The 26996-nt window shown below is 37.1% G+C and overlaps 2 protein-coding genes across 4 annotated transcripts in view; both read right to left on the bottom strand.

Annotated features, from left to right (window-relative positions):
• Positions 1 to 5022: 5022 nt before the first annotated feature.
• LOC129244745 (peptidyl-prolyl cis-trans isomerase 5) lies at positions 5023 to 11803 on the bottom strand. Its single transcript, XM_054882557.1, has 3 exons — positions 11445 to 11803; positions 11052 to 11176; positions 5023 to 5893 (listed from the first exon to the last, which is right to left on the bottom strand). Exons 1-3 carry the CDS (start codon positions 11532 to 11534, stop codon positions 5491 to 5493), a joined length of 618 nt encoding a protein of 205 aa, XP_054738532.1. The 5' UTR covers positions 11535 to 11803; the 3' UTR covers positions 5023 to 5490.
• Positions 11804 to 19679: 7876 nt separating this feature from the next.
• LOC129244579 (solute carrier family 35 member F5) overlaps positions 19680 to 26996 on the bottom strand; it is a 34382-nt gene continuing 27065 nt past the window's right edge. For 2 of the 3 annotated variants that reach the window (XM_054882291.1, XM_054882294.1), the window contains exons 4-10: positions 24164 to 24217; positions 23860 to 24093; positions 23578 to 23760; positions 23351 to 23501; positions 23122 to 23281; positions 21156 to 21407; positions 19681 to 20379 (exon numbers count right to left, since the gene is read on the bottom strand). In XM_054882291.1, coding sequence (XP_054738266.1) covers positions 20331 to 20379; positions 21156 to 21407; positions 23122 to 23281; positions 23351 to 23501; positions 23578 to 23760; positions 23860 to 24093; positions 24164 to 24217 — 1083 coding nt within the window. In that variant the 3' untranslated portion in view covers positions 19681 to 20330. Of the gene's footprint in view, positions 20380 to 21155; positions 21408 to 23121; positions 23282 to 23350; positions 23502 to 23577; positions 23761 to 23859; positions 24094 to 24163; positions 24218 to 26996 lie in introns of all 3 variants that reach the window. The other variant, XM_054882293.1, reaches the window with a different exon arrangement.

The raw sequence follows: 26996 nt of genomic DNA, 5'->3' as shown, positions 1-26996 counted from the left end.
TTAGTAGATCTTGTGGTCCCAAGGAGCCAAGGCCTTGCAAATTCATAGAAAGTGGTCCGCCATCTCATCCTCTTCTCCACAAGCTGGGCAGAGTGCACTGTCTGAGATGCCCACCTTTTTCATGTTCTTTGCCCATAGAAAGAGGCCCGTCATCAGTCCAACCAGCCTCCCCTCTGCTTAGTGACAGGAGGAACTGCGACAGTCGGCCGGGCATGACAGGTAACATCAGTTTAGTCCATCTGCAGTCTCTCTCATCCTGCCAAGCTCGCTTGTGGGTTACAGTAGCCCATTTGCTAGCCGCGGCTTATATGGTTGTAGAAGGTAGTAGCAGATCGAGCTCCGGGCCAAGGAAGTTGGCGTCAGAGCCCCTTCTGGCTAAAGAGTCAGAGATATCATTACACGCAATACCCACGTGTCCCGGGATCCATGTTAGCATCGGGCTATTATGTCTACCGGCATAGTTGAGCCTGGATTTACAGGACTCAACTACCCTTGAAGGGGTTGGGGGCTGTCTAAGGCCATGAGCGCAGCTTGGCTGTTGTTGCAGACACATATCGGTCTGCTTCTCCATCTGTCACAACAAAGTTCATCGCTTCTTGAACAGCATACACCTCCACTTGAAACACAGATGCATGCATTCCAAGAGCAAAGTGCAGTTTTGTCCCGCTGGATTCCACGTCGACCTCAGAGCCGGAGCCGTGCTCGGTTCTGTAACCATCCGTGAAAATGCGAAAACAATGTTTGCCGGGTTCGTTTTCAGCGTTTGACCACAGTTGAGCCTCTGGCAGCACCACACTGTACCTCTTGTCAAGCACAACTCTGGATGCCATGGAGTTAAGGGGCATGGCGATGATCGTTAGATCGAAGTCCATGCCCACTCTGTTGTCCAATACCGGACAGGGGCCGTACCAATTCCCATTGGGTTTCAGCCTGTAGATGGCCTTCAAGGCGTCTTCTTGGATGAAAACATCAAGGAGTGGTAGACTAATCAGAGCATCTAATGCCGGGCGTGAAGTAGTCGTAAAAGCTCCGACGCAACAGATGGCCACAATGCATTGTAGTCTCGATAAGGTCCTCATGACTCCCAGTAGGAGGGAGTCTACTCATTCAGACCACTGATGCATAGGTGATAATAGGTCTTATCATAGCCGTGTAGATGCGTAGAACCTTGCTAGGAGAAAGACCTCACGTTTTCCCAAAAACACTCTTGCACTGCCAGAAGGCTGTTAGTGCTTTGGATATCTTTGTTTCAACGTGTGTCCAGTGAGCGTTCTTCCTTTTTCTAAAAAATCCATGAGGATGACACCGTTCGCATCACAAATAATCGTCGCCATGACCTTTCCGGCCGATGGAACTGTCTTTGTCTTCTTTGGAGAAGATGCACCGGGAGAAATCCATTGTTTCGATTGTTGCTTAGTTGTTTGGTGTGCAGGGCCGTAGAGAGCATATCCGGGCCCCGGGGGGAAATTGCAAATGCGGGCTCTTTCCAATTATGTCTAATTCATATAAATACGTATAATCTCGAGTCTGGGTCCCTATGAGAACTCCGGGCCCGGGGTAAAAAGTGCCCGATCCCCCCCCCTTCACGTCGGGTCTGTTGGTGTGTAATGATGAATCCAGATTTCATCAACGGTGACCACTTGACGCAAAAATTTCTTCGGATCTCGCTTAAATTGCTTCAAACACTGCTTCCACATCGGGCCGACAATTTTTTCATCGCCAACTTATCATATAAAGTTTTAATTGCCGTTCCGACCGAAAAACCTCTAGCCTCTGCCACTTTGTGAACCTTCGTTCATCAATCAGCGTGAATCATGTCGTGAACTTTTTTAATGATATCCTCGGTAACCACATCTGCCGGGTGCACTGATTGCTCCTCTTCAAAAACGGATGTTGACCCACATTTAAATTCATTTAACCAATATCTAACTGGGGTCATAGATAGCGAAGCGTCCCTATGAACAGCATACAACTTTGATTTTATGTATCTCCTCGCAGCTTTGATTCAGAAACACATATCTCTATATCATTGGCCGATTTCTATTTAATACATGACTTCAAATAAACTTTATACATTTTACCTAAAATATATTTACTTACATTCTCCACATCACCATATTTTTTTTTAATTTAGAACTTTGACTCAATTCGCAGATTGCAATTCGTGTTTATTTTTTAATTTGCGATCAGCTGTTTTTCTCACTTGCAAATTCTTACAAGTAAAAATTCATCCAGTAAAAACTTGCAGCTTCCCCTCAAAATGAAATGTCATTTTGCTTTCTCACTTTCCCCTACTTTGCAAGTTTCTTGGATACCTGTAAAGTAGGGGAATGGATAGGTGGTGGCGATGGATAGGCGGATAGAAGGAATAGTCACACATTGAAAAAACCACGAGATAGCGTCAGGAGAATGGCACTGAACTGGAACGCGCAAGGGAGCAGAGGTCGCGGTCGACCAAAAAACACTTGGAGAAGGTCGATGTTGCGCGAACTAGCAGATGCCGACATGTTGTTGTTGTAGTAGCATAAACATTCCCCATACTTACATACGGGGAATGCTGCTGGAGTGACAGTCCTTGGCCGGATATAAATCCGGGTCGTTTCGGTAACGTAGAATCGACTGTCGTGGAAACGCAGATGCCGACATCTCATGGTATAGTGCGAAAACAACAGCACAGAACCGTGTACGATGGAAGAGTCTTGAGGGGCTCTCTGCTCACAAGAGGAGTGAACAAGGAAAAAATAATAATAATAATTGTTAGCAAATTTGGACAATTCTAAATATTTTGAAAATATTTTTTATTTATTTCTTTCTTTTTAATTCTTTGCATTATCCCTTTGCATTTTTTTTTATGCACAAATATTTTGTGGATACACAAATATTGTCAAATGCTGATTTTTATTGACTCAACACGTTAGAGCTCTTTTTATTCATTAAAACCGTAAACATAAGCACATTCTTCTTGTGTTTTTTTTTGTTGTTATTGTACTTATGCATCAGTTGACAAAAGCAATGTTTTCTTCAACTTCGGGAAAACAGCAAATTATCATAGTGCGAATTGTATCTTAACTTAGCAAATACATAATTAGATATGCACTCGTACATATTTCTTGTATATACACATGTGATCCAAATAATAAGTACACTAGAAACGATATATTTGAAAGTAGTATTTTGTTCAACTTTAACATCTCTGTGAAGTAGTTGTTAACCATACTTGCGGTGTTATGTCTGACAACTCTGCTCAGTATAAAAACAAAGCGTCACTTGCCGTAACTGTAAATTTTTATTGACGTTGTTTAATTTGAACGCAATTTCAGTTGATCAAAATAATAGGTACATTCGTCTTGTTGTATAGATTTGTGTTATAAAGTTTTGATTTTGATTTTTTTCTGCTTCGAATTGATAAGGGTATTATGTGTAGAAGCTTGCTTACCAAAAATAAAACAATTTTTTATGCAGCCATGGGTCGCAAAAGTCACTGTACATCTGAGGAGAGACGATTGGTAATGAACCTTAGAAAGGATGGAAAATCTTTACGAGAAATAGCGAAATCAATAAATCGGTCATTACATTTTGTACAGAATGCCTTAAAGTTAAACCCGGTAAAAGAAACCCGTGGAAGACCACGGAAAACAACTGATTGTGATGTTCGTCGCATATTAGCTATGGCAAAAAAGAATCCATTTTTCTCTTCAAAGGTGATGTCTGCAGAAATCGGCAACATTGTAAGCCCTCCGACAGTAAGAAGGCGTTTACAAAAAGCAAGTCTTCCTGGAAGATTAGCCAGAAAAGTTCCCCTTATGCGCAAAAAGAATGTACAGATGCGTTTACAATTTGCTGAATCGCATTCAAACTGGTCCGGTCCTGAAGGTGAAAAGAAATGGACAAATATTTTATGGAGTGATGAAACTAAGATAAACCTGTTTGGAAACGACTGTCAGAGACATGTGAGACGTCCCAAAGGCAAAGAATTGAATATCAGGTTTACCAAAAAGACTGTAAAGCATGGAGGTGGGTGCATAATGGTATGGGGCTGCTTTTCATGATATGGCGTTGGCCCGATTTTCCAGACAACAAACAAAATGACAGCTTTGGAGTACAGGGATATAATGGAGAGAGTAATGCTTCCATATGCGAAGGAAAACATGCCACTGCGTTGGGTCTTTCAACAAGACATCGACCCAAAATATACCTCCAAGCTTTTAAAAATGTTTTTTTGGTTTTTTTTTTTCTTAGCATTGCAAAATTGTGCTAAAAATTTTAAGTTTTTGCTTATGGTAAAGTATATATAATAAACGAGTATAACCTTTTTTTGTAGTGAATTCATTAATAAATAATAACTTTGATTTCTGTCAGAACTTCCAACATGTACCTATTATTTTGATCACATGTGTATGTACATACATATACATATACACATAATTTGTATGCATAAAAGCCGTCAATGTATGCCAAAGCAATCAAAAAACCGCAAAAGGGTCATTGCAAATAAAAAAAGCGCCAACAAAGAGAACACAAAAATTAGTCAACCAAACGAATACGCTTAGCTTTCTACCTAGAACTTTCAAGAGCCACAGAATATTTAAACAAATATATACAGACATATGCATGTAGTGTGTAAACACATACATATGTACATATATAAAACGAAATGAAGCGCAAAACTGGTTACCAACGCGCCCCTCATACGGCTGGTTAAACAAGTCTTAAAGCCAGGAGATGTCACTGTCATAGATGACTAGCAGCTGAGAAATGGCAATTTGTGTGTTTTGGTATCTTCACCACAAGTCTCTAAATAATTGTACTTATGCATTATACCTACTTTGCGGCATCTAAAGCGTAACCCAATGAAATGTGTGAGTAAGCAAGTGGGTGCATTGACCTGTCTGTCGATGTATCAAATGATGGAAATTGATAGTTTCGAAAGCTAGTTAACAATTTCAATTTTTTTGTTAGTGTTCAAACGCAAACATTGATCAAAGGTATCGTGCCTTCAGTAGTGATGAAGCCAATTCCAACTTTCTCTTCTTTCAATTAAATATCTTTATTTTATTTGTATGTGTTTCAGTTTTAATTACGTTGATGAATCTTAAAATGTTAGTACAATGTGATAAATGCAAAGTTTCATTTCTTAATGCAATAAGGAATTATTAAATCTGGCGAATTTTCTTTCGGAGTATTGAAAAGTGTTAAGAATCTCTATGTTTATTTTATTTCAATTATTAAAACTTTTTAACTTTTCTTTCTTTTTGGTTTTTGTTTTTTTTTTTTTTTGTTGCTATAACACTCATAAAATTGCTTTTCATTTTTAATTCTTTTTGTTGTACATTTTCAACTTTCGCAATATGCAAATGCTAACAATCTCTTTCGCCAACTGCCTGCGCCCGCTGCGGCTTCCTCATCAAAACTTGACTTCTCATTGTTTGTTTTCTAATGCAATTTTGTTTTTGTGCGTGCATATATAGTACTCGCTCGCTGTGCTGCCGCTTAATCGGTGGCATCAGTTTTCGAGACGGCAAATGGCTCATCGACAGGTATCGAGCCACAATTGGCAATCACCACATCCTTAACGGGACGATCGCGTCCATCGGTTTCGCTCCTTTCGATTTTACGCACAACATTCATGCCGGACAAGATTTTGCCGAAAACGACATGACGTCCATCCAACCAGCTGGTCTGCTTCGTGGTGATAAAGAACTGTGAACCGTTGGTGTCCTTGCCAGCATTGGCCATGCTCAACCAACCGGCACCATAGTGCTTCAGCTTGAAGTTCTCATCGGCGAAGCGTTCACCGTAGATCGAACGACCACCAGTGCCATCGCCTTTGGTGAAATCGCCACCTTGGATCATGAAGTCCTTGATCACGCGATGGAATTTGCTGCCTTTGAAGCTGCAAGTGAACAAAATAAAAAAATCGATATCAAAATTGTGTTTCTGCATAAAAATCAAAATAGTAAAAGAGTAGCTGCTGCGGCCCACCAATCAATGCAATAAAATGCAAACGAACAATGTGCAATACAACAATATTCTCTGCCTTTTTCTGATATTTACTAACATAGCAATAAAACTGATATACTTATGCGCATACATACATACATACATATGCAGTTAATATGTATAATGACAATAGCTGCCAGTGCCCGGCTGACCCAATGGCCGGGTAATTTTACTTGGCGCTTTTTTATATTTTTAGTACATTAGTGTTTATTGTGCATAGCTCGCTTAAATTCAATTCAACACTCAATTATTGTTTGCAAACATCAATTGCGTTCCATTTATATTCATTTCTATTAAACGCCTGTGACTAAGAACGCAGCATGCATTTTCGCATTGCTCAAGTAATTGGCTGACTGTAGAGATCTACGCACAAGTACTCGCCGAGTAACTTAAATTGCGTTAAATGAATTCATTTAGTTTCTTAATATCGTAGTTGGCGCGATAGTTGCTTGACCCCATTCCAAAAGTGTATATGGCATGTTAGTTATTCTAACTAAACTAAACTGAGAAAAACTCACCACCCGGTTCTAAGATGGCAGATAAAAAAAATGATGACGGAATAGTCGACACAAACAAAAAAAAATTAATTTGCTTTTATACTAAGATCGACGTTGAGAATCAATTCTAAAAAATGTTGCTGATGCTGTCAAGGCAAACGATGCCAAAGAAATAATTTTACATGTACCCTATGATCAAACGGGCTATGACGGGCCAGTTTCTGTGGGCAAAGCACATGGAAAGGTTGGGCATCTCAGACAGTGTACTCTGCCCAGCTTGTGAAGAGGAGGATGAGACGGCGGACCACTTCCTGTGTGTCTGCCCCGGCTTCGCTCGAATCAGGTTTGAGGTCTTTGGCACTGATGTGTTAAGAAGCGACCATCTTGGCTCCTTGGCACCACAAGATGTACTCAGATTTCTTTGGAGATCGGGTAGATTTAAAGAAAATTAAAAGGGAATCCAAGTGTAGTACAATGGACTCAATTAATGTCCAATGTGGGCCAGACAGTCAATAAAGTACAGGGTGGGCCATATAACGTTTGCTTTTTGAACCACCTATTTTTTTGAGAATGGTAACACAAATGACATGTCAAATGTGTTCATATTTACCTAAAGGTTTGACAATTACGAAACGGGACGCAATACGCTTGAACAAAATTGGGGAATATTGAAAACCTATTTCCAAAGTGGTGAGTCTTCTTCTTCTTCTTATCTGATGAAGCTCATTTTCACATCGTTGGCTACGTCAATAAGCAAAATTGTCAGATTTGGGGCTCAGAAAATCCACACGTTACTGTAGAGAAGCAAATGCATCCACAACGAGTCACTTGGTGCGGTTTTTGGTCTGGCGGCATCATCGGGCCATTTTTTTTCGGAAATGAGCGAGGAGACGCGGTTACAGTAAATGGCGAGCGTTACCGTGACATACTCAACGAGTTTTTGTTTCCAAAAATTGAAGAGGATGACATGGACGACATTTGGTTTCAACAGGACGGTGCAACTTGTCACACTGCCAAAGTTACACTCGAACTTTTGGCTACCGTTTTGAAAACCGAATAATCAGCCGAAATTCCGATATCAATTGGCCGCCTCGGAGCTGTGATTTAAGCCCGTTGGACTCTTTTTTGTGGGAAGCCGTTAAGGACAAATGCTATGCGAACCATCCAGAGACGATTGATGCTTTAAAACACGAAATCGAAGTTGCCATTCATGAAATTGGAGCCCAAACAATCGAAAATGTGCTTCAAAATTGGGTTGATCGAATGGCCTACTGTAAAGCCAGTCGTGGCAGTCATTTGAACGATATTATTTTACATTCACAAATGACAATGCTCAAGCTTCAAAATAAAAAAAAAAGTTTGAAAAAATATTGATTAGTATTTTTTTTATAGCCGATTCAAAAAGCAAATTTTACATGGCCCACCCTGTATATTATTTATCCGCTTTGAAGCGTTTGAGAGATGCTGTACGTCACAAACGGCCGGAAATGTGGGCAAAATATTCTTGGATTCTACACGAGGATAACGCGCCAACGCACCGAGCCCAAATTGTGCTGGATTATTTGACCAAACACCAAATAAATACCATCGTAGAAGGACCGTATTCACCTGATATGGTCCCGTGCGACTTCTTTTTGTTTCTCAAGTTGAAGTTACCACTTCGTGAAAGGAGATTTCAGTCGATAGAGGAGATCAAAGAGAATGCGACGAAGGAGCTGAAGGCCATCCCTTCGTCGACCTACACGCGGTGCATGGAGGACTGGGTTAAACGTTGGCACATGTGTGTGTTGCTTCAGAGGGGTCAAATTTTGAAGGAGATAGAATAAATTTGCCAGAAATTTAACTCTGTTTTGTTTTATTTAAACATTCCCGGTACTTTCAGATCATAGGGTATACAAATTTGCGTTTTCAGGAAGATATTTAGGTAGGTAGGTAGGTAAGATGGCAAGAGTACTCCAGGTACACTACAAGTAGCACTTACGTGGCGTTTTGATACCATAATGTGGACCACTACCTGTGAAAGGATTTAGGGAAGAGAAAAACCGTCTACAGCCATCCCGTGCTGTTGATGTAGCAGAGGAGAGAAAAGGGATCTAGGCTGGAAATTTTCTTCAAGTCATCCCCAAAGGGCACGCTAAAGAATCTCAAGGAGGAAGATATTTACTTTACATAAAACAATGATCGATCATAAGTAGGCTACAATTCTATATCTCTATGAAATTTCAGCGTTTGGTTTAAAAAATGGCATACTATCTGAGTTACAGTTGATGTTTTTGTTGTTGTTGTAGCAGCAAAAACATTTCACATACATGTAGGAGGAGTGCTGCTGAAGTGTAGTCCTTGGCCGGATATATAGTAAGTCCGGGTCGCTCCGGTAACGTAGAATCGACTGTCGGGGGGAACGAGTTGGAGTTGATTGATCTTGCCAATTCCTCCTTGAGCAACAGACGCTTAGATTGTTCCCACTACAGTCGGTTCTTGATGAGCTGCTACAACAATTAACAAGAACAGCAGACGGTTCTACGCAACCGGACCGAGCCGGCTAAGGACTGTCACTTCGCCAGCATTCCCCGTATATGTATCGGAAATGTTTATGCTGCGACAACAACAACCCAGATTTATAACAAGCCCAGGACTGTAAAACTAAAAGTATATATTGTATTATCAAGGAATAAAAAAGGGCTCTTACTGCAGCACCATTCACCAAAGACTTATGGGGTTACATGGGTTTCGTGGCTTCAAAAAATCGATTTTTTTTTTTTTGCTTGTTAATTTCTACAACATCTCAAGAATATTATCCTAAATTTTCAAGTCGATCAAGTCGAATAATAGTTTCGGAGATACCGCCTTTGGAAGGTGTGCGCTCCAAGCCACTTTTATTGTTACTCAAAACTTTAAACGCGTTTTTCTCGAAACTGTGTTTTCAAAGTCGGTTGTCAAATGTTCTCGAAAACTACTCAACCGATCTTGATGAAATTTTACACAGGTGTTCGAAATACAATTTACTCGTGCTTGAACGAAGGATTTTATTTATTTTTTTTTTTTTTCAATTACAACTATTAAAAAAAAACAAAATGTCAAGCAAATTTCACAGAAATTTTCATTTCAAGCACGAGTTTATGGTCTTAACTAAAGCACTTATTTTTGTTTTTCATTTTTGATGAGCATGTCAGGCGTTATGCTGACAACGCGGACGCAGCTTTTTTTCGAGGGGTCACCGGAAATGACGTCGCAATGGAGGAGTTTTAATTTTTGTTTTTTTTTTTTGAAAAATTCAGAAATTATTCTTTAAATATGTATCTATAAGACAGAAAAAAGTTTGAATTAAATAAATAATTTTTATATAGAAAAAAAATATTGAAAGTAGGCCTTTTTTACCCAAACCCATGTAACCCTTTATGAGAAATTGTGATAACAACAACAAATATCTACATGTTCTGCCAATTTTAAGGTCTACGATGTCAAAATTCACTAAATACTTTTGAGATATGTTAAAGTTGTTGCAACAACAACTGATATCTACATGTTCTGCCAGACTACGTCGTCCCTAGTCTACGATATCAGAACGTGCAAGTGATTAATACATGAAATCTTCAAACTACTTTTCCTTGTTTTCTTTGCCATTCAAACAACAACAATTATTAAAGTGCCATTAGCACAATAGGTAGACTACAAAGAAACGGAAGCGCATTGCAAAGTCTGTTCAGCTTCCTTACTCTTTCAATACTTTTGTGCGCATACTGATTTACTCGTATTTAGGTATTAAAATTATTGAAAGGTACGTACAATTATCTAGAGCGTAACTTACTAAGAATGCGCCTTTATATACCCCATAGAGGATCAATACTTATTTAAGAAAATGCCGATTAAGTTGTCTATCTGTATGTACGAGTATAACGACTTAATTCCATGCTGATAAGCAACTGCAAGATTTCTCATAATAAATGATTTTTGAGCTCTGTCAATATTTAAAAATTTTAATATTTATTTAATCGCTTAAATAAAAAGCAAACAAATCAGATGTACGTGTGCGCAGATATGTCTGTTTGTATATCAAAGATGCATATGCCCATGTGGACATACATATAAGTTCAAATATCCATTGGAACGTCTAATTGAAATGCTAACTTACAAACAATTTTAGTTTGTCGAGATAAAAATCAAAAATTGATACGTGCGTTATCGGCTGCCGGGTCGCAACAAATTTTGATTCAGTGACAGCGACAAAGCGTAAGAAAATTCCAGATTTTAAATGCTTTTAAATAAAAGCATATAGAAAAAAAAGCGTCCAGTGAAATTAGCTACCTACACGGGAACATTCTTATTTGCCAAGTGCAAAACAGGTTTACGAGTTCCATTCAATTTGTAATGCACTGCATTAAGTCAGCGTTTACCAACTTAACCTCAATAAATAAATAAGAGCATGCATATGAGCACAATCATCCCCTGACAAAAGACATTCATTGTGGCTCTTCGAACAATGAAACAAGAATATTGCGAATAGCGGCAAAAAGTTGTTTATGCATTTATGTATTCGTGTTTCGACGCACTTACCCTTCACCTTCTGGTTTCTCAGCAAGCTCTTTGAAATTACGTGCAGTCTTCTCCACCGTTTTGCCGAATAGACCAATCTCAATACGTCCAGCTGGTTCGCCACCAATGGTGATGTCAAAGAAAACCTAAGCAACAAAGAATACATACATACATGCAAACACATATGAATAAAACTTATTTATCCAATAAAGAACCCCGTTAGCAAAACGGAACAATGGAAATGTGGGAGACAAAAGTTACGTCGAAATGAAAGCAAAAATCTTGAAAGAATGCCAAGTGCTGTACACATTTTAATATCAAACAAATATGAAACTAATGCACATAGATGTGAGATGAGTTGTACTAAAAGTATTTTAACTAACAGCCATATAGCTTATTTATTATTATGCATACCTTATCGGTTACTTTGGGTCCTTTACTCTCGTCAGCCATCACACTGCCGGCCACAAGCGCGACCAGACACAATCCCAAATAGAGCTTCATTATGCGATTTCCGCTAAGCAAACACACTAAAAACTCACAAATATAATACTCTTTCACTGGGATTCAAAAAAAGCACCTCCGTTACCGACAGCAGTTGGCGAATAAATGAAAAGGCAGCTGATGTCAAAAGCCACCACCACCGCCACCAATTGCTATGTTGCTGCTAGCCCTGCGTGAAATCTTTGGGAGAAGAGCCACAAACATACACAGCAACACACAATGAAGCAATTGGACTCTGAGATTCTTTATTTCTCCGCGCTCGTGGAATAGGGAAGCGACACGTAGCCAGACACGTTGAGGACAAGCGTCCAAAGAAGAAACATCAAAAAATTGATAAACAAAAGTGTTTAGTGTTCTTTAGTATGCTCATCAGCAGTTCATTCATTCATGTTGTTTCTGTTTTTTTTAACGACTTGACTTTAATTGTCCGTTTGTATATGAGAACTGATTATTTACCGGCCTTGCCATATTGCATGATGTTTATAGTGGAGATTTCGATAGTTATCGATTGTAGAACGCAATTGCCTTAACTCATATGAAATTATTGGTGTTTGTTTTTAATAAATGCAACAGCGGTTAAATCTTGCTTTATGTTACAATAAATGCTTTATATTTTAAATATATGCTATTATTTATTCCAACTTTGAGAAATATAAAAGAGAAAATAGCACGCGGAAACATTATTTTAGAATTCAAAACGCGCGTACGCTCGATAACCTGCACTGAGGTAGATACATATAACAGACATATTTAACTTAAGAGCTTCACAAAACTGCGTTGTAACATAAAATTACAAATTTAAAAAAGTTTGAAGTTCTTGACTTTCATTCCATTTACAAATTGTGTAAATTTGTATAAGCGCAGTAGGTGAAGCTGAGAAATATCGATATTTACAGCTAATTAGAAACGCTCCCTTTTAATAAACGCTTGATGAGCATAATATTAAACTGTTTAAATTTACCGTTATTTTTTCTCTTAAAATCATTTGCATTGCTTTTGTTACTCTATTTACTACCCAATGCGCCTAGTTTTGTAGTTGTGAAATTGAAGTACCGTTAATATTATCCAACGCAGTGCATGGGTTACTTAGTTCAAGGTAAATAAACTGAGTCGAGTAATTAGAAACAGTTGTTCAATGGAAGCATATTCGGCAAGTTGTGTTATTTTAATAGTAATATAATCGACTTTTTGGTATGTATATATTTTAAATTGGTTGTTTAAAAGCAACTAAAATATTCGTCTTCAAGATGTGTAATGGGAAAAAGCAGCAGCTGTACACCTGCCCTGCGCAGCTCCATTTTTGACCTTCGTAAAGCTGGAAAGTCGTACAGTGAAATTTCTAAACAAGTCAAATGCTCAAAAAAAATGGTTTTTAACGCCTTAAAGCATATCCAACTTTTTAAGACTGTTGACAATTTTCCACGTAAGAAAAGGCCCCGGAAAACTTCAGCAGAAATTGACCGCAAGATAGCAATCATCTCCAAAAGAGACCCAAAAAAGACTTCCACTGACATCCAACGGGAAATTCAGAATCAATATAATTTTGAAATATCCAAGAGGACAATTGCACAGCGTCTGGTCGAATCTGGACTGCATGGCAGAGCAGCACGCAAGAAGTCCCTTCTAACCAAGATACAAAGGAGACGGCGAGTAGTCTTTGCGAGATCTCATTGGTCATGGACTCCAAATCAATGGAAATATATCGTTTGGAGCGATGAAACTAAGCTAAATCGCAAGGCCAGATGGTAAAAGGTATCTTCGACGGCCAATCAACCAAGAATTCAATCCTCGCTACGTTTCACGGGTAGTGAAGCATTGTGGAGGATCAATCATGGTGTGGGAATGTTTCTGGTGGAATGGTGTTGGCCCAATCCATAGGATTGATAGAATTTTAAATAATGAGATATACGTCGATATACTAAAAAATGTAATGTTGTTGTAAATTCGCCTGTTATATGGAAGTATCAACAGGATAATGATCCAAAGCACACGGCAAAGTTGACGCAACAGTTTTTCGACGAAAATTCCATCAATGTTTTGGAATGGCCATCATCCAGTCCGGACTTAAACCCAATAGAGCATCTCTGGGGTGACGTTAAAAAAGCCGTGAGTGCCAAAAATATACCAAATATGGATGTCCTTTTTGCCGAAGTAAAAACAGCATGACAAGCAATACCTGTGGCGCGCTGTCAGAATCTCATTACATCAATGCGCAATCGATGTGAGGCAGTGTTGAAGCAAAAGGGTTATGGAACCAAATACTAACATAATCTTTATGTTTATCTGTTTCTAATTAGTTGCCCTATCCAAATCGTGCATTTCACATGCTTTAAAAAAATATATATATATTTAATAAAGAATTGCGATTAAATTGTTTTCCACTAGTTTTTAAGTTTATCATATGTTTAAATAAAATTGGCAAAAAGTTATGAAAATACGTGTTTAAAAGGAAACTGGAAAATTTATTTTGAAATAAGTGTCGTTTCTAATTAGCTGTCAACAGCTGTATAGTTAAATAATTCGCTGGTTGTGCGAGGTATGGATGATATGAGCTATGAAAAGATATTAGATTCGAAAGTTATCATTAATATTACCATAAATGTATTCAAGTTCAATGAAATTGATGAAAGAACTGCTGTATTTTTTTTTTTGATGTTTCCTTGTAAGTCGCTTTTGAAGTTTATGATTCTCTTAATACGTAGTTGAAATTAATTTTCCACTGTGTATGTAAATGTCAAAGTATGTGCACTAAATTCTAAAATACGTTACAAGGTTAATATTATTTTAAGAAAATTCAAAGTTCAATGCAGGAAGTTGAATGTTATGTAAAACTGATTGTGTTTGATGATGTGGGACACCACCGCGGGATACGGGCGCCTAATGTGCCAAAAGTAGTTTCTGAGTAAGAATTGCTTATACATATATGTTAATTGCCTTACCTAACCTAATTGCTTTACGCGTTTTAAAACATTTGTATCCGCATATCAACTTCGCGTTTTAAGTCAACCCCACATCAGTTCAGTTTGTGTGGCATATATTTTGTGATAATTATTATAAATTACAGTAGACGCTCACAAATTAGAACTCTTAGTAATTAGAATTTCCAGAAATTAGAATCAACTTTTTGAATACGTTACACGCTTTGAAATTAGAATCGAAAGTTGATTTGCAAGGGATAAACGCTAAAGGATAAACGCTAAAAAAAAAACACTTTTTTCATGAATTTATTGTAGCGAAACGGTTCAAGTCAGTTTATTAAAAGTTGTTGCATATTATAAAGTAACATTTCAAGAATATTTGATAAGATTTTCATGTAAAAATATTGCAAAATGAGCGAATGAGAGTACATTTACGTAGACGTCTTTTCAAAAATACATTTTGCAGTAGTCAGCATATCTCAGCGTAGAATCATCTGAAATCGAAAAAAATCGAATAATTTAGTTAAAGTATGAGTTAAACTTCCTCCCAACGTTTATTTTGACGATTTATTTTCATTTTCAGCCATTTGGTAGTCGTTTGAAGTAAAAAGTGATTTTTGACGAAAAAATGCCGCCATTTTGTAGGTGTAAAACCACCTTAATATAAAAAAAAATGGCAAAAAAAAACGTTGGCGGGAGGTTTTTTATATGTAAAATATGTGTGCAAAATTTCAAAAGGATCGGTTGAGTAGTTTTCAAATGCCAATGGCTACGCACTTTAAAAAAAAAGGTCCGAGAAAACCGCGTTTAAAGTTTTAAGTTATCTCGGCAGATGCTTGAGGCGGCTCGGCTTTATGCTCTATAAGTGCCCATTTACACGATGTCTCCACTGGAAGGGAAACATTTTGTTCGGGGGTGAAGGACGGCCGGGGAAGAGGGAAGGGAATTTGTCTCCTGTACTGGCGACACGCTTTGCTCTTCTTATTCGTATTTCCAATCTTAAAGCAATTTTTGACAGTTGCTTCATTCGTTTTCTGCTTTTGTGGAAGAAAGTTCTAAGTTATGTGTTGGTTTTCATACAAACGGAAGAAAACAACGATGACAAACATCCGAACGCTGCTTGGGAAATGCACGATTATTTTTGCTAGTAAATTAGGTATAATTTTAAATAGTTATGGGACATGTTTATGTTGATTTCTAATTTTTCCCTGCATTTCTAGATACTCAAGTTAATTTTAAGTTAATTATTTACATATGAAGTATTTTTAATTTAATTTTTTTTATTCAAGTATAAGAATTTATAAATATATTTCAATAAAAAAAAACAACAAATTATTTATTATTTAACCAGTTTGCATTTTTCATTCATATATTTAAGAAATTGTTGACGAACGTTTTCCGCTTTACATGTAAGCGCGTGCGAGAATACATCCGAACCATACGATGCTAAAGTATTAAATGTCAAAATGTCGCCGAAAACAATTTTGCCCGTGTGCCCGCGAATGAGACATGAAAAGAGAATTTCCAGTGTCTCCATTCCAGATGTCTCCGTGTGTAAATGGGGTGTAACTTAAAAAGTTTTGCTCGGATTGACTTAAAATTTTAACACGGTATTTTTGAAATGTTTTACTACAATAACATGCAAAAAAAATCGATTTTTATTATGGGCTTCACACAAACAGCGATAACTTTTACAATTATTAATTAAAAAAAAAAAAATTATTCAAATCATCATTTTTTCGGGTCCCTGACTACCCTTAGCCCCTTAAATTAACACGTCTTTTACCAATTTCCATTTGGTCCAACTCCATCAAAATAGCACGTTTACTGTTATATGACCTCGATGATAGCACACAATGGGCTTGCCGATCTAGATAAGGCTCCAATATTCGTTGTACTTACATGCTGTTCTCCTTCGTCTTCCTCGCTTTTATTTCATTTCATTTTGGGTCAGCTCTACTGCTACGCAACCTCCAGTTTCTTCGATCCTGCCTCGTCTCGGTGTTTAAAATTGCACGTTTCATATCTCTTCTTCCATGTATACTGTAGATCTGGCTTCCTCGGCGCCGTGGTGATATTTAACACGTTTTTTGTCATATCTCATTCAGGCTTCCGCTGGACATGCCCATACCAGCAAAGACGACTTTCTTGTATATTTTGCTCAATAGGCAATCAATTTTAAGAATTCCATGAAGGAACCGATTAGGCACTTTGTCCAGCATTGTAACCGAGGCTAACCATATCAATATTTTCATTTCTGCCTTTTGAAGTTTTCTTTCGTGTGACTTCTTTATAAGCTAGCATTCGGCTCCTCAAAGTGGGACGCAGGGTGGTTTTATATATTTTGCTCTTTGGTGAAGTTCCATTCTTTTGTCAAATAACACCCCGGTTAGAGTTTCCTATTTTAACTAAGCCGAGTTAAATCTATGCTGCACGTCTTCCTTAAGTTATTCAGTATTTGTTATAACGGAACCTAAGTACTTACACATACATAAGAACCTCATTTAATGGGCTGCCATCCAACAAAATTGGTGTTAAGCTTCTTGTTGTTGTTGAGTGGAAAACACGCAGCGTATAACCTCTGTCTGTCTGTTCCTGCTTTCTGTTAGCACATGCGACTCGAGATTGTTTTGTCACTGATTGAATGTGGCTTGGATATCATTTGCTTCTTCGCTCACTAGCACTATGTCGCCTACGTGCAGTATGATCCACGGGGCGTCGCGTTGAATGTTGGCGGGTATATAGTCAATGACCAGATTGAATAGAAGATGGCTCAATGTGTACCCCCACTTTTGCGGCAAACTCATCGCTTTCCCCAGCTATTGCTCTAACTTTTGTGGTTACATTGCCATAAATGACCTGAACCGCTTTGTATTCAAGTATTTCTGTGTTCTAAGAGCCTGCCATATGAAATTGCGGGTTACTCTTTCGAACGCCTTTTTCATATTAAAAGCTGTTAGCAATGCAAAATGACGCCCGTAAATATTGGGTAGTGCCCTTGTCAAGATGCTAGTTCAGGTCGTTCTGGTAATGTTTACCGAGCGGGGTCTCATGCTGTTTTAGTGCAATTTATATAAAGCCCTGCAATTCATCGTAGACTGTTTTGGTAGAAACTATGAAGTTGTAATCATACAATTCGAATAGCTCCGAACGTACATTCGAGGGGCACATACCGAATACACTCGTAACATTAAATCTTAGAGTTTCGTACAATTTTTCTACGACGACGTTAGAGTAAGGGACAAAAAATAAAAGGAGTAATAAAAATAGGATTTAAAGAAAACAAATAAAAAAGCTGTAAAACGTAAGTCCTATATTAAATAAACTATAAATAAAAAGAAATTTTTGAAGTATATGTACTTTTATGTGACTTCCACAGGTGTAAAGTTCTAACAACACGGCAGCAGAATGCCACTTTGTTGGAGCTTATAAAGGAGAAATCAATCATGGCATTGATACTCTAGTAGCCCTTCCGGTCTTAATAGAGAAATTTTTCTTTAGTGGGGGAAATAATTTTTATGTGCGTCCCATCCTCATACAAAATGATGCCAGGAAATCTATATTTTTGATAGAATTCCATGTTGCTTTGCAGTTTTTCATTGGCACTCATGTCGAGATTTACCTACTGAAGACACAATCGTGTTTGTAGTGACACCAATACGATAGCTAAAGGCGGACTGCCCCATTAGCACGTCGAAATCTTTGCCAACTCAGTGCTGATAGGCTCCCTCGACAAGAAACCGTAAAACAGAGGATAGTCGGAGAACTGGAGTTATGGACGACGATTTTGCTGAGCTCGCGCTGTCTTCAATAAAACTTAAAACCTATGTAAATGCAGCTTTATTTAACCGGTAATTTTTTGATAAACCTGTTTTAAACCCTATTTAAGGGGGTAGTATGGTTAATTCGGTGTAAAACAAGCATATTTTTCGAAATTTTTTTTGTCGACACAGTTGATTTATTCAAAATTTTAAAATTACTTCATTATAAAGTCATATTTAAAGAATATTGTGTGAAATTTTCATTGATTTTTATGAAGAAATGAGTTGGTGGCAGCGAATCTTCGCGGACGTCTCATAAAAAAGTTTTATTGCGGTGTCCCTCAGAACTCATTACTGGATCAACTAAAATCAAAAAACCAAATTGATTTCATCAGCTAATAAAGTTTCGCAGGTAACAACGTCGAATTTTTTTTTTTTTTAATTTTTTAAAGCGCTTTGAAGTCAAAACACCGATTTTTCATAAAAAAAACTTGAAAACTTTGTTGTTTTAAAATATGACAAAATTAAAAAAAAAAAAAAAAAACTCGACGTCATTACCTCGTGAATAAAGTAAAGAAACAAAAAAACCAAATTTGAAAAGAATCGGTGCAGTAGATATGAATCTACAGTGGACACCGACCGTAAAAAAGGCAAGTGTGAGAAAAACGCGTTTAAAGATTAGGTAGCTATTTTCGGCAGCGTGAAATCCGGTTGGAGAGGTAGATACTTAATCCTTTGTGTCTTTGTCAATTTTACTCTAATGCACTTCAAACTTTCACACAATAATCTTAAGATGTTATAGAATAATTTAAAAAAAAAAAAAAAAAATGAAAAAAAAAAATACCATACTACCCCCTCAAGTAAACTTTTTCTTTAACAAAAAGGCGAGAACTTACATTGGCCATATTACATCCATATCGAGAGGGTTGCTTGTATCTCTCAATATTTTTCGCTCAATTTTGAGACTCCGTTTGCTTCTCTCACTTTCCTTCTCCATTAACACAACCGCAGAATACATTCTAATTTGAAATTTTAACTAACTTGACAATAAACTTTAAGATTATTTGCTAAATTGTCTTGTTTACATTGAAGTGAGCTGTTGTCGAAATATCAAAATTTAACATTTCAGTTTAGCAGCACTTTTTTCGTATTCACACGTAACCCACGATTACAATTTTTTTGTATTCGTAGTAGGCATTCGTATTCGAAGGTTTTCTACGACGGATTCTATGATAGGGCTGATTATTATTATACTTTACAGCCTACCAAAGCTGTTCATATAGAGACTCTCATACACTAACCATCTCTTCTTGGGTATCTACCATCAAATAAATTCGTACTGATTCGTTATTCAACATTTCTTTTCACTATTTGCTTTATTTCTTAGTTAAATGATTATTATTATTATTATTATTGTTATTGTTAAATACGATATACATATAAACTTTTGTAAATACTTTACATATTTTAACAAGCTACAACTATACACAGTATAAATCCAGTTAAAATTCTATACTTTTAAGTCTACATAATGAGATTACTCGCAGTGAACTTAATCAAATATTTATTTATCTAGTTTTAAATGTTGAAAAATACAATGAGCGCCTATTTATTAAAAAAGTATTGTGTATAAAATAAAACAGCATATGTAGTGATGAGTAGCGTTAAATTAAAATACACACATCATTATGCAATATTAAAAAATAATTATTTTAATTGAGTACAGCAAATTTCCAAAAGTTACGTCTTCGTTAATATCACAATTAATTATGAAGGTTTATTTACAAAACGGAACCAAAATGATGTATTTCCATTTATTAATTAAAAGCAAATTAGTGTCAAGCATCGGACCACACGCAGCGGAAACATTATTCACAACATTTTAGGGAAAGCGACTATTTGTGCGATGATTTACATTTTCCCTAAATAATAGTTCGAATTGAACTCGAAAATACAGCCAGAGTTGTTGATGTGTTGCAGAGTGAGCAATTTAGAATGGAATCGTTTTCAAAAAACGATCGTTTCTGCTTAAAAGAGGAGTAAGTAAAAGGTGGTTACTATATATTCACAAACATATTCACTTATTTATAATGGGAGCAAAATGTTTGGAAGAAAGTTCAGTCATTACTGCCAATTAGAGATTCCTGCTGTTCTTCATCGTTTATTCTATGCGAAGAAATAAGAAAAATAAATAATTAAATAAAAAGATAGCAGCAAATTGAATCATCTTATTGAAGTGAAACTTCTTAGGCGTCGATGGACGAGCGGGAATGGAGAGTAAAATTTCAAGGCCATGCAACGTTTTGGGCATTTTCGTTCCGCGAGAGAGAAAAAAGATATAAAGTGGAGGAAAAGGAGAGAGAGAGCTATACCTTACATAAATCTTAGATACGCTTTAAGCTATTTTTCCTGAGTTTTTCCTTGTTGTTGCTAATTTCTAGTCAGAAATAACACTGCCTACTTTTTGACGCTTGATTGTTGGTGCAAACTAGTATTAATTATATTTTTGGTGCCTACTTTTTGGCGTTATATTTCCTTGCCTCCTACGTTTTGGCGCGTTTTTTGGTCCCAATGTTTTTGGCGTTTTTTTTTTTTTTGGTGCCTACGTTTTGGCGCTTATTTCTGTTTCCTGGCTAGTGCTTGTGCGTACCATAAAGTGCTATCCATTCCGGCGTCAAATTTATTGGTATTGCCTTGCGGTAATTTGTGATAAACGCACGGAGTAGTACGCGTTGTTGCCACGGTTTGTGTTCGGCGTTTACCTACACCAGTCGACACTTCTCCGTTTTTTGTAAGTTTTGTCTATTTGTATTCTCTGCAAATGTTGTGAATTTATTCTCTCTCTCTCTCTCTCTATCTCTCTCTCTCTCATTATCTCTCGGGTCTCTCCCTCTTTCTTTGTCTGCCTTGAAAGTTTCACTTCTGTTATCTGAGCTACCAACCTGACTATATTTGGCGTACGACAGCGACACAATTTCCTATAAATGATCTTGAATAGCCTCATTAATGGATCTGAGTCATCGTTGCGCATTAATAATGCCACTAATATGAGCGCCAAAAATATGGGTATCGAACCCATATAAAACATAGGCGTGTATGGTTTTCGCTTCAAAACGACATCAAAGACAATGGAGAGTGGTATTTGTAGCGACATGGCAATGGTGCCAATCAGTGAAGAGGTGAGAAAGCAGCCCCTATAGATGAAGAAATAAATATCAGAATAAAAATATTTTTAAGTATAAATTTATTTTTTTGAGGGGTTACATACGTCCAGAATTTTCAAAACATCGATTTTTTTCAATATTTCGAAGATATTTAAGATACTATAAGAATATACTGTGAAATTTTCATGCGGAAATTCCCAATATTATAGCTTCTACAGCCCATTAACTAAGTAGAGAGGGGTCCGCGCGCTCCTGTATCTCAAACTTTAAACTCGTTTTTCTCGAAACTACTTCTTCCGGCACGATCTGCATGATAACTCATACAGTTTTTAATGTTTTTTGATGCGGTTTTTTCTTAAAATATTTGAAAGTGTTTTCTTCATAGATTTGATTTCTGTTATTTTTATTTAAAAAAATGTATAAACATAATTAAAGTGTGACATTTATGACGTAAAACGCATTGCAAAATTTTTCAAAATTCAAAAATCCGGCTCGACATACTATAACTACAACTTTATTTTACAAAATTTTCCATCAACATTTCAAGGAGAAATGATGCAGACCGTGAGCAACTTTTTCTCATTGTAAAGGGTTTTCCAATAACAGGTGTTATTTTGAATAGCCTGCTATTTCGGTAGATGTCACTTTTGAAGCTGTAATTTTTTGATATTTGACAAGTAGCAACTACGCCATTAATAAAAATGGAACGATAATCGCGTAACCATGCATTGACATTATTAAAATTCACTATAAAAATAGTGAAAATTTGGCAGAGACGGTTCGTAAAACTCGAACATTTTTGGGTCGTCGTGAAGCACTTCGTCGGACCGCAATACAGAAATTGGTGGAAAAAATTCGAGCTGTTGGGATAAGTTAGTGATGTAAAGAATAAAACCCGTCGCTCAAGAACAGCCGAACAGTCGAAAATATTGCTGTTGTAGCCGAAAGTGTTGAAGAAAACCCGGCTTTGTCCATTCCCCGTCGTTATTTGGAATTTGTGGCTTTCCACAAACGTCATTACACCGTATTTTGCATAAAGACTTGGATCTTAAGGTTTATAAAGTCCAGTTAACACAAAAACTCAAGCCGGCCGATCATCAACAACATCGTGTCTTTGCTGATTGGGTCATGATCGTTGAAATGCATTTCATCGATCCGGAATTCCATCGGAAAATCATCTTGAGTGATGAGGCCCATTTCCACCTCGTTGGCTTGGTCAACAAGGAAAATTGTCGGATCTGGGGCTCAGAAAATCCAAGAGTTATTGTTGAAAAGCCTCTCTATCCTCTAGGTGTGACTATTGGTGCGGTTTATGGTCCGGCGGTGGAACTTACTTTTTCGAAAATGAAGCTGGAGCAACAGTTACGATGAATGGATTGCGCTATCGAGAGATGATTAACAAATTTTTTATGACCGGAATAAGATGGTATTGATTTAGACAACGTTTATTTTCCACAAGACGGCGCTACGTGCCACACAAGCAACGAAACAATTGATTTTTTACAAAATAAACCTCTTATTGGAAAACCCTTACTTTGGGTCACGTGATTTTTTATATACTAATTTTTGTAAAGAAAAATTAAAATAAATTTTTATATAAAGTTTAAATACTAATAAACAATGCACACAATTTTTTTATATATTTTTCTATTGTTATCCCTTCTAAAAACAGTTTTTCTTTTATCGCATTTTTGGCGCTGCTGGACGTTTGTAACCCCTTAAGTTAGTATCATATTTTGCATACCATAACCAAAGCGCTTCTGAGATCACAGTACCGACTAGACCATTTAAAAACAATATAGCGAACTGATTCTGATTTGGTAGCTCAAATTGCTCAATTTTTAGAAAATTCAAAATAAAGAATATTGGCCACATGAGTAAAAGATTCCAGAGACCAACAAAACCTGAAAATTAAAATGTTGCGCTTATTCGAGTATTCGATAGATGTCATAATTAAGTACTTAAATACTTACCAAAGAAGAGTGGAATGTCGATTTTTTCTTCAGTATCGCTTTTTCGCTTCACAAAAACTAAATAAGCGGCATAGAAGAAAGCGCTAAATAGCGCTAAAAGAGCACCACGCGAAAATCTTGCATCATGGATATCGAAAATTGTAACTGTAACCTTTCAAATAAAAGAGAAAAATTTTTTGTACTTTTTTTTACAAAAAAGCTAATACTAAATGCTTTCTACTACTTACGATTCCACCAATATTCATAGCGACCGCAATCAATTTGGTTATTGTAAATTTATCACCCACAGTAGAGGGGAAAAAAGCAGCTAGCACAAGTGTGAAAAGCGCAGATGAAGAGCTGAGCAAAGTCACCATGGCTGTTTCCCCCAAATCCAGTGATAGTTGGAAAAAATAATTTGCTATAAACCACTAAAACGATAAAAAGTTGCATGGTGTAAGTTGTTAAAAACAGCGAATTGTCATTTGAAAAAAAAAAAAAAAAAAAAAAACCGCTCAATTTCTACTCACCAGCACGCAAAAGAGTAATGCTGTCTTGGCGGTCTTGTGATGTGACTTCTGTCGGCGTATGCGCATGCTAGCCGCATACGAGAGACGCGCCATCAACGCCTCGGTCGCCTCGTGTGCGGACATTTCACGCACCTCGGCCATTTTGCTAAAACGCACACTACGTATGCTGGAATCATCGCTCTCAGTGCCGGAGATGACTCCACTCGAACGTATCGGGATGAATGTGGGATCACTCTGAAAATGGAATTATGTGGAGATTTTTTTTTATAATTGAAAAATTTTTTGGGCTGTTGGGATTGCATACCAGTGAGGGATTGGTTTCGTAGTAGTTTTCATCGTCAACAACCTGATCCATAACCTATAATGGAGAAATACTTCGATTATTATAAAATTCAAGCTATATATAAAAATACACATCATTCTTTTACTTCAATAGTGTCATAACTCATAAAGGCAAAATATCGAGAAAAACTCCTTAAGGGGTTATATACCTTGTGGTCCGGTGAAATTAGCGAAAGTTGGGTTTTTTTTAAAGATATGTAGCAATAATTTTATTGTATAAAAGTTTTTATTATTGGATATTACAATGTTTAAAGAAAAAAAAGGCTTTGTTTGTGTAAAAATATTTAAAAATGGCGGAGTTATGGCGTTTTCCCCCAAGACCCTTTTTTTGGAAGAGGCTTGCGGTGGACGCGATTCAAGTCCACCAAGTCAACTGAAATAAAAAAATCGAAAAGATTTCATTAGTATAGGGTTATATCTTCTTAGTGAACGATCAATATATTAAATATTTTGATTTTTGTGAAAATAGGAACATGTTTTTAAAAAACTCCACTTCTACAGTCCTAAAATTGGCATTAAAAAATTCATATCTGCAAAATAAAAATTTATACATAAAAAGTTGATCGTTCACTAAGAGGCGACATCAATTACGAACAATTTAATTATAAAAATCGGTTGAATACTTTTTTTGCAATCGCGTCCACCGCAAAAGCATTTTTGGAAAAACACGTTTTTGAGATAATCGCGTTTAAAGTTTCAAGCGCCGCATGAGGCCGTACGCTCAGGACGTGACGACGCACAATTTAAAACGCTGTAACTTTCGATCTATTGCTCAGATCTCTATGAAATTTTTGGAAAATGTTCTCAAGGGATTGTACTTTACGATAAAGAAATAAAATTTATTTTGATTTTTTTGAAAAACACAAGGTATATAACCCCTTAAGTAAAAGTAAGAACATATATTCAGAAAAATGCATGAAATTTTTATTTAAATCGATAGTACAGTCCATATAATTTAATTTTTGAAGATTATTTCATGCAAATGTTGCCCGCGACTGCGCTTCAAATGGTCCATCCGCTTAGTCCAATTTTGGCATACTCTTTCCAATGTTTCGGCTGGTATCTCACATATAAATGCTTTAATGTTGTCTTCCAATGCGTTAATTGAAGCAGGCTTGTCTGAATAGACATGAGCTTTAACATAGCCCCACAAAAAATAATCTAAAGGCGTTATATGGCACGATCTGGGTGGCCAATTGACAGGTCCCGAACGTGAAATAAAATGTTCACCGAACTCGCCTCTCAACAAGTCCACTGTTACGCGTGCTGTGTGGCATGTGGCACCGTCTTGCTGAAACCACACGTCATGCAAGTCAGGTGCTCACCATTCACAGTTACGTTACGATTCGCAGCATCTTTGAAGAAGTACGGTCCAATGATGCCTCCAGCCCATAAACCGCAACAAACAGTGACCTTTTCTGGATACATTGGTAGCTCTTGCAATTCTTCTGGCTGATTTTCACTACAAAATCGACAATTCTGCTTACTTACGTACCCATTGATCCAAAAATGAGCTTCGTCGCTGAACACAATTTTTCGATAAAAAAAAGTGGATCTTCGGCCAACTTTCCTAGAGCCCATTCACCAAAAATTCTGCGTTGCGGTAGGTCGTTCGGCTTCAATTCTTGCCCAAGCTGTATTTTGAAATGCTTCACACCTAAGTCCTTTCGCAAAATTTTCCACGTTGTTGTGTAACACAGGCCCAATTGCTGCGAACGGCGCCGAATCGATAATTGATGGTCATCATTAACACTGGCCGATACAACTGCGATATTTTCTTCAGTTTGCACTCTACGTAAGCGTGTTTTGGTGGTTTGATGTCCAATAATGTAAATTTGGTTCTAAATTTAGTCACAATAACTCGAATAGCCGCTTCAGTGGGTCGATTAAACTGACCATAAAATGGAAGAAGCGCGCGATAAACTTTCTTAATAGAACACGCATTTTTATAATAAAATTCAATGATTTGCAAGCGTTGCTCGTTTGTAAGACGATTCATGGTTAAATTATAGACCAAACTGAAGAAACTTGACAGTGAAACAAAACACGAAACGTGCGTCAGCTGTTTAAACCAACCAACAAAAAGATAATAGCTAAAAAATCACCCTTTATATAAGCGATATGCAGTTGATGAGAATATGCGCTGAAATAATAACTCTTTCGGGACGGCGACAGAGCCGCTCGAGCGCCGAGCGTCGCTGAGGATGAGTGATATGTATTGGAGTACGTTGAACGTCATAACAACTAAGGCTCAATTTGACACAATAAAAGTATTTCATAAAATCAATAAGTAATTATAAACAAACTTCTATCACTGCTAATGTTGAAATGCCTGAGTAGGGCACGACTTCGCTCTTTCGGTAAGTCTTTCTTACAGGAAATGAATGATATGTCAGACATCAAGCTAAAGAATTTGCTTTCTCACAAAAAAACAAAAAATGACTATTACTTCGATAATCTATAGGTCCGTTCATGAAACAAATAATCTGTAACAACTGCACTTCACCGCCAGATTGAGTGATTCGGGTCACAAGCTTGACTTAATCTACGTACACTACAGTATTCTTAGAAGCATTGCGTTCATTCCCATAGTGCTTGATAAATTTTTAAGTACATCTTCGCTGAGTGCGCGTGGTACTTGTTCTATCCATATTCCCTAAAAGGGGAGGAGTGTGGGCTTGGTGCAAAATGTGAAGAGAGGGCATGGCAAACGTGTTTACGAATGGCTCGAAATTATCAGTTGCTGCAGTTTCCAAAACACAAATCGAAAGCATTGAAGGCATCTTTTTAAATTT

The sequence above is a fragment of the Anastrepha obliqua genome, chromosome 4 (assembly GCF_027943255.1).
Source record: "Anastrepha obliqua isolate idAnaObli1 chromosome 4, idAnaObli1_1.0, whole genome shotgun sequence".
In the NCBI taxonomy this organism is placed as follows: domain Eukaryota; kingdom Metazoa; phylum Arthropoda; class Insecta; order Diptera; family Tephritidae; genus Anastrepha; species Anastrepha obliqua.
Note: the sequence above shows the minus strand (reverse complement) of the source record. Positions and strands in the feature narration are given on the sequence as shown.